We start from the raw sequence: 6,000 nt of genomic DNA, 5'->3' as shown, positions 1-6,000 counted from the left end.
GGGCTCCAGAGCTGGCCGCTGCCACTGTGGTTGTTCCTCCTGGGGCCTCACGGGGTAAACAACCCCCACTGAGCCCTGCACCAGGCAGGGGGCAGAGCAGCTCCCCCAAGTGCAAATGGGACTTGGTGTTCTACCATTTATTTAGTTATTTAAAACAGAATCTGTTTTCTGAGCCAAAGAGCGCACACACCAGGGAATGCGGTAAATAAAATAGAGAAAGTTACATTTCATGAAAGTGGAGCAGAGCATGAAGTGGACCCAGAGATATCCTGGAGGATGTAGTCTCATGTCATAGGTTGAGGAAAGATGGAAGCCAGTCCAGAAAAAGTCAAGGAAATGCCAGGAAGGAGAAATGCTGGGGAGTGAAATGACTACAGTTTATTTGCATATGAGGCACTACAGCACCAATCCAGACTTTTTCTGCGCCCAAACCATGTTTATACACAGAATATTCTCAGCAGACTGTTTCTCTAGCTTATGCCCAGATTTTCTTCCAGAACCTCTTGATATCCTCAATTCATTTCCAATGTTCTACCTCACTGAACAGTCGGTCTTGTCTCACTTACAGTTAAGTCCTGGCTGCACCTTGGGGTCTTCTCTGACTATGCTGAGCTTGAAAGAGCAGCACCCCAAGAACCATCAGGACCAAGGCGGACATGCCGAACCGGATGAGATTCTGCACCGTATAATCTTGGCTGTTTGAGGCTAGAGGTTGTGGACAAGGAAGTTGTGGTGGTTAGGGAAGACTGCAAGTACCCTGGGATCCCTGCATGTCCATCCTCTTGCATTTATTGCACCATGTGATCCTGTGAGCCCATTGCCCCACACAGAAATCCTCATCACTCATCCATTTGTGAGTCTGACTTGTGATGTGATGATCTGACGGTATCAGCTAGTCCTGAGAGTCAGAAATAGAGCTTGTGGTTGAGGAGACAGGAAGGCTTAAGAGTCCCTTCTCTCATGTCCAGGGAGTCCCTGAAACTAGCTAATGCCATCTCAGTCCCTTTAGTCAGTAACTCCAGCTTCTCACCATCCATCTAATTAGGAGGGGAAAAGAATCATCAGAGGCTACATTTCGTCCTTGGAATGAGGATCCTGGAGGATGGAGGGGTTGGGTCTATCTTTTCATTCCTGCACATCACCCAACCAACTCCTTCTGGTCCCTGGCTTGTGATTATATATTTACACTTCACTTTCCATCTTCAACTATTACATTCAGAAGAGGTAAAAGGTACCAAGAGAGAGGAATTTCCTGAAGCTTCTTCCAGAGAAGTCAGGAACATCAAATTTCAGGTCTGAATTAGTCTTTTAACTCTGGGATAATTCAGAATTTAACGGGGAGAACAAAGTCTCAGATCTGAAGAGAATTTTGTCAATGTCTTAATCAAGAATGGATGATCAACTTAGCTGCAGGTATGACTTACAGAGATTCCCCAGCCTCATGACCTGGAAATGGGAGGCACCCTTTCCTCTGGCTCTACATATCGGGGTCCTGTTTCCACAGGTGCCATTGTAGTCTTCCTTTCTAGATATCAGCACCAAGGACAGAGACAGAGGCCACACCTCTGTGCACCTTGATTTGGCTCCTTCATGCTTTTTCTTTTTATAAAAAAATCTCATTTTATTTTATTTAAGATTGTATTCATCCATTCATGAGAGACACACACACACACAGGGAGAGAGAAGCAGAGAGAGAAGTAGTCTCCATGCAGGGAGCCTTATGTGGGACTCAATCCCTGGTCTCCAGATCAGACCCTGGGCTGAAGGCGGCGCTAAACTGCTGAGCCACCTGGACTGCCCTCCTTCGTGCTTTTCCTCTCCCACTGACAACCAATGGATCCCCCATGAGCTCAGTGCTGCTGCAGATGTGATGCCCCACCCTTCAAGCGCCCTCTCCTGGCCCCAGGTCCTGTGGAACCACTGCACTGTAAACATATAAAGTGCAGAGAATCAGCAAAGTTCAGCCTAGGCCTGGGAAGGCTGTGTTTCCTGCAGGCTAAGAAGACTTTAACCCAGCAGACATGAAGATTGTCCATGGGGTGAGGGCCTGCAGTCTCCAAATGCTGCTTGGAACAAGAAGCAGGCTGTGGGGCTGTGGTGGCTTTCTCTGTTCTCCTCACCCCACCGTACCTCCTCACAGTTCCTTTATAGTCTTCAGTCCCCTCCCCACACTCGCCTGGCTCTGCCTCTTTTCCTCTGGTGTAGGTAAGACATGAACATGGCATGGACTCTGTTTTTTTTTTTATTCCTGATAAGAGGTATCATCCAGTGGTTGGGCTCCTTAATTCCCTCTTCCATCCCAGCCCAGATCTATGCAAGGACAGGCCAATGACCCGAGCATCTTGGCCATCAAAGGACAAATGAGTGGACCTCTCACCTGAGACAAGGAGCTCCAGGGAGTCACTGGGACTTGACAACAGGTAGGGGGAGGAGTTGCGTGAGCTGTAGCACCTGTAGGTCCCCTGGTGGTCTGAGGTCACAGGATTCAGGGTGAAGTTGACCTCATACAGTGTAGCTGTATCCTGCAGATGAAGGTGCTGGGGAGGAGCAAGGGACCCCTCCTTGGACAGGTGGAAGGTATTGAACCAGATCTCAGAGCGACACCGCAGGGTCACATTCTCTCCCCAGGATACTGAAGGCCCAGGCTGGGCTGAGAGGGATGGTTTTGGGTATATTCCTGGGGAAAAGGAAGGTCGTGACGTGTAGAGGCCTGCCTCCACACACGCTCTTGACCCAGCTGGGGGACCACCTTCATCTCTCCAGAGACTCTGAGACCCCTCTCAGCTCCTCTTGTCTCTCTGAGTGGATGTCCTTCATCTCCATGACCCTCACCGGCCATTTTTCAGCCCCTGTCCCTAGAACATGGCCCCATCTCAGCCTGTGCTCCTGACCCTCTCCCCGGACCCCATCACCCAGGGGTGACAGTGGCCCCTGAGCCTTCAGCAGACAGGACATGGGGCAGGGGGCACCTCACCTGTGATCAGGATGTCCAGAGGGGCACTGGGTGCTGACCATGTGGAGGAGAGGTTGTGTCCACTGTAGCACCTGTACCGGCCCCCGTGGGTGTGGCTCACAGTGTCCAGGGGGAAGTCGGGGCTGGGTTGACCATCCAGATGCTGGGCCGGTCTGAGCTCCTCATCCTTGGTCAGAGCGAATCTATTAAAGCCAGCTTCTGAGCGACACTGCAGGGTCAGGTTGTCTCCAGAATGAACCAGTGAGCCCGGCTGGGCCATGAGTGAGGGCTCCCTGTAGGCACCTGCATGGAAGGGCACAGTGGCACTGAGGGGACCCAGACCCTGCATTGGGCCCAAGGCCTACATGAAGCTACCATGGGTCCCTCCCAAGGCCATCAACCTGTAGTTCTGGCCCTAGGAGGCCAGTGTTACCCACCCTGCATCACTCCCAGGGCTCCATTGGGCATATGGCTTAGGTCAGTCATATGGGCCCAGGAGAAAGATGGGGTACAGCAGGGGCTGCCTCACCTGTGACCTGAAGGTGTAGGGGGTCACTGGGGTGTGACCATGAATACGGGTACAACTGTTCAGAAATGTAGCATCTGTAGGTCCCCCCATGGGAGGTGTTCACAGGGCCCACAGGGAAGAGTGCCCGGTACCTCTCACGAAGGATCGTCAATTCCAGGCGTTGGGGCACATCAGCTCCCTGCTCCTTCAGCAGATGGAATGAGTACCTTGGGTAACGTGAACTACAGGAGAGGGACATGTTCACTCCTGAGGCCACCACAGGGCCTGGGTTAGCTGAGAGGGTGGGTGCCTCAAATACTCCTGAGAGAGAAGGAGGGAGCTATGTTACAGCGGACAGTCAACCCATGTACTCCATGTACTCTGTGCTGTGAGCAAGGGGTCCCCTGAGACCACATTCCATTCTCTTCAGCCTGGAGGAGGGGCCCCAGAGGTCGGGTCAGCACCTGCCCTTACCTGTCACCACCAGGGTCAGGAAGTCACTCAGCTGTGACAAGCTCTTCCTGCTCTGATATGCACACTGGTATCGCCCTGCCTCATGTGTGCTCATGAATTCAATGGAGTAACTGGCTTTGGTTTTGGAATCCTGGGAGATCTCCATGGAAAAATGTCTAGAGACCCTCTCTTTAAACAGGTAATAGCCATCAGCCTGCAGAGACGTCTGACACCAGAGGGTCACAGGGCTCCCCTTGGTGGCCATGAAGCCTGGGTCAGCCCAAATAGAGGGCTTGGGGAGGGTCCCTGGAAAGGAATCAGATGCATAGTTGCAAAGGTGCCATTCACGCCTTATTTTCCCCCCTGCCAACCCAAGGCCCCTCCCACACTGGTCATCATAATCCCTGACCCTCTGCCCCCAGCTATCCTGGGGTTATGGGCAAAAGTAGGATGTCTGGGGAGGACTCACCTGCCTGCACCTGGTCCCATGGTCCCCAACACAGCCCTGGAAGAGAGTGCCTGTGAATGGGTCCCTCCACCCACACGTAGTTGCTCCAGGCCTGGGTGGGCCCCTGGGCACTGGGGTCACATTTGGGGCTCAGGACACTCCTCCCCCCGAAGTTCTGCCCCCCTGGCAGATCTTCCCTGACCTGGGTTTCTCAGGAACCAGGACCTGGGACAGGGAGAAGACAACCCCATCCCTTCTCTCTTCCAGAGATCTTACCCAGGCAAAGAAGGGCAGTGAAGTTCAGGGTTCTGGCTCTGCCTTCCATGGTCCCCAGAGGTTCAGACAGCTTATAAAGTCCCCAGAGCCTGCAGGATGGACAGATGCATGGGGTGTAACATGGCCCAGGCCCTTTTTCAGTCACAGGGCCCTCATGACCAGCCTCACAGGAAGGGGAACAGCCCACTCAGGGTCTTGCTCTTCTCTCCCTGAAGGGTGGCCCAACAGCAGCAGGCCTTGGAGCCTTGCAGACCAGATGTGAGTTTCCCCAGACCCCATTCCCTCTGCCTCTTCCTCATGGAGCCCACGTCCAGAGAGTGGCCATCGTACCAGGTCTCCAGGCTGGGGCAGTAGAGCAGGGTCTGGGAGCCAGTCCAATGTCAGTTCCAGTTCTGCCCCTGCCTATCACAGAATCTGCATGACCCGGGTGAAACACTTCCTTTTCCTGAGTTTCTGTAAATGCAAATTTTCTTCCTTCCTTCCATGAGGCTGCTGATCAAGCAGTGTTTAGCGAGCAGTGACCACATCTAGTCATGTCCCCACGCACTGGAGATTCATTGTTGAGGTGACAGACTCTTTCCCTGAACTCCTGGGGGCTGTGATTAGTGACAACAGACAATACAAACGATTGACAATGGGAAATTGGCCATTGGTTTGGTAAGCTATAGAGAAGGAGAGAAAGCAAAGACAGTGTCTCAGACACAGGTAGCCATCTAGCAAGCTTAGTCACAGGATTGTGGGGGACCCTCTAGGGTGAAGAGTCCAAGACAAGATGGGGCGAGCATAAGAGTGTTGAGGGGTAGTGTCTTTGGGCTGGCTGGTGAACTCTCCCAGAACTGTGTCCTCAGGGAGAGGGGGATATGCTGGTGTTCCTGGATTTTACCTTCAGGAAGCAGGAAAATTGTCAGGAAGGTCATATGTGAGCAGATTACTGCATTGAGGAGCTGACCACTGTGGAGCACAGGTTTTGTAGGAGGAAGGTGTGTACACTCTGCAGTGATCAATCTCTTATTTCCAAATGAAATCTTAACGCTCTGACTTTAATCTGATGAGTATGTGATGAGGTGGTTGGCCCCTAAGTGGTGCTTCTGGGTTCTTTTGAGACATTCACATAATCCCTGTAACACAAATACTATCACAGTTGGTGGGAAGAGCCAGTGAGAGGATTCTGTAGTTTTCATGGCCTGAGAGGTTTGAAAGGAGTCTGCTCTGTTCAGACTGGTTCTGCGAGATACATAGTTTGTATGTGTGTCTGGGGAGGGGAGGGTGTGAACTGGGATGATTTTGCTTTTGGGGAGGAGCAGGCCCTGCTGGGCTGGAGAAATTAGTTCAGTCGGGTCGTCAGCACGTGGATGGGCAGGT

General features: G+C 52.4%; 1 protein-coding gene across 1 annotated transcript; it reads right to left on the bottom strand.

The window, feature by feature from the left end:
* Window positions 1-372: 372 nt before the first annotated feature.
* On the bottom strand, window positions 373-5,016 carry LOC129500923 (leukocyte immunoglobulin-like receptor subfamily A member 6). The gene is made up of 8 exons (XM_055311841.1): window positions 4,969-5,016; window positions 4,639-4,727; window positions 4,384-4,419; window positions 3,936-4,220; window positions 3,483-3,782; window positions 2,975-3,256; window positions 2,378-2,677; window positions 373-705 (listed from the first exon to the last, which is right to left on the bottom strand). Exons 2-8 carry the CDS (start codon window positions 4,685-4,687, stop codon window positions 569-571), a joined length of 1,389 nt encoding a protein of 462 aa, XP_055167816.1. The 5' UTR covers window positions 4,688-4,727; window positions 4,969-5,016; the 3' UTR covers window positions 373-568.
* Between the last annotated feature and the right edge of the window lie 984 nt (window positions 5,017-6,000).

Source organism: Nyctereutes procyonoides, unplaced genomic scaffold, assembly GCF_905146905.1.
Source record: "Nyctereutes procyonoides isolate TBG_1078 unplaced genomic scaffold, NYPRO_anot_genome, whole genome shotgun sequence".
Lineage (NCBI taxonomy): Eukaryota > Metazoa > Chordata > Mammalia > Carnivora > Canidae > Nyctereutes > Nyctereutes procyonoides.
Note: the sequence above shows the minus strand (reverse complement) of the source record. Positions and strands in the feature narration are given on the sequence as shown.

Excerpts from the sequence above, each read along its gene's own strand:
- LOC129500923 (XM_055311841.1), bottom strand. The coding sequence starts at position 4,687 with ATGGAAGGCAGAGCCAGAACCCTGAACTTCACTGCCCTTCTTTGCCTG. Across the intron at positions 4,420-4,638 it reads CACTGCCCTTCTTTGCCTGG|GGCTGTGTTGGGGACCATGG; the intron begins GTAAGATCTCTG and ends ACTCTCTTCCAG. Across the intron at positions 706-2,377 it reads CCTGGAGCTCCTTGTCTCAG|CCTCAAACAGCCAAGATTAT; the intron begins GTGAGAGGTCCA and ends CACAACCTCTAG.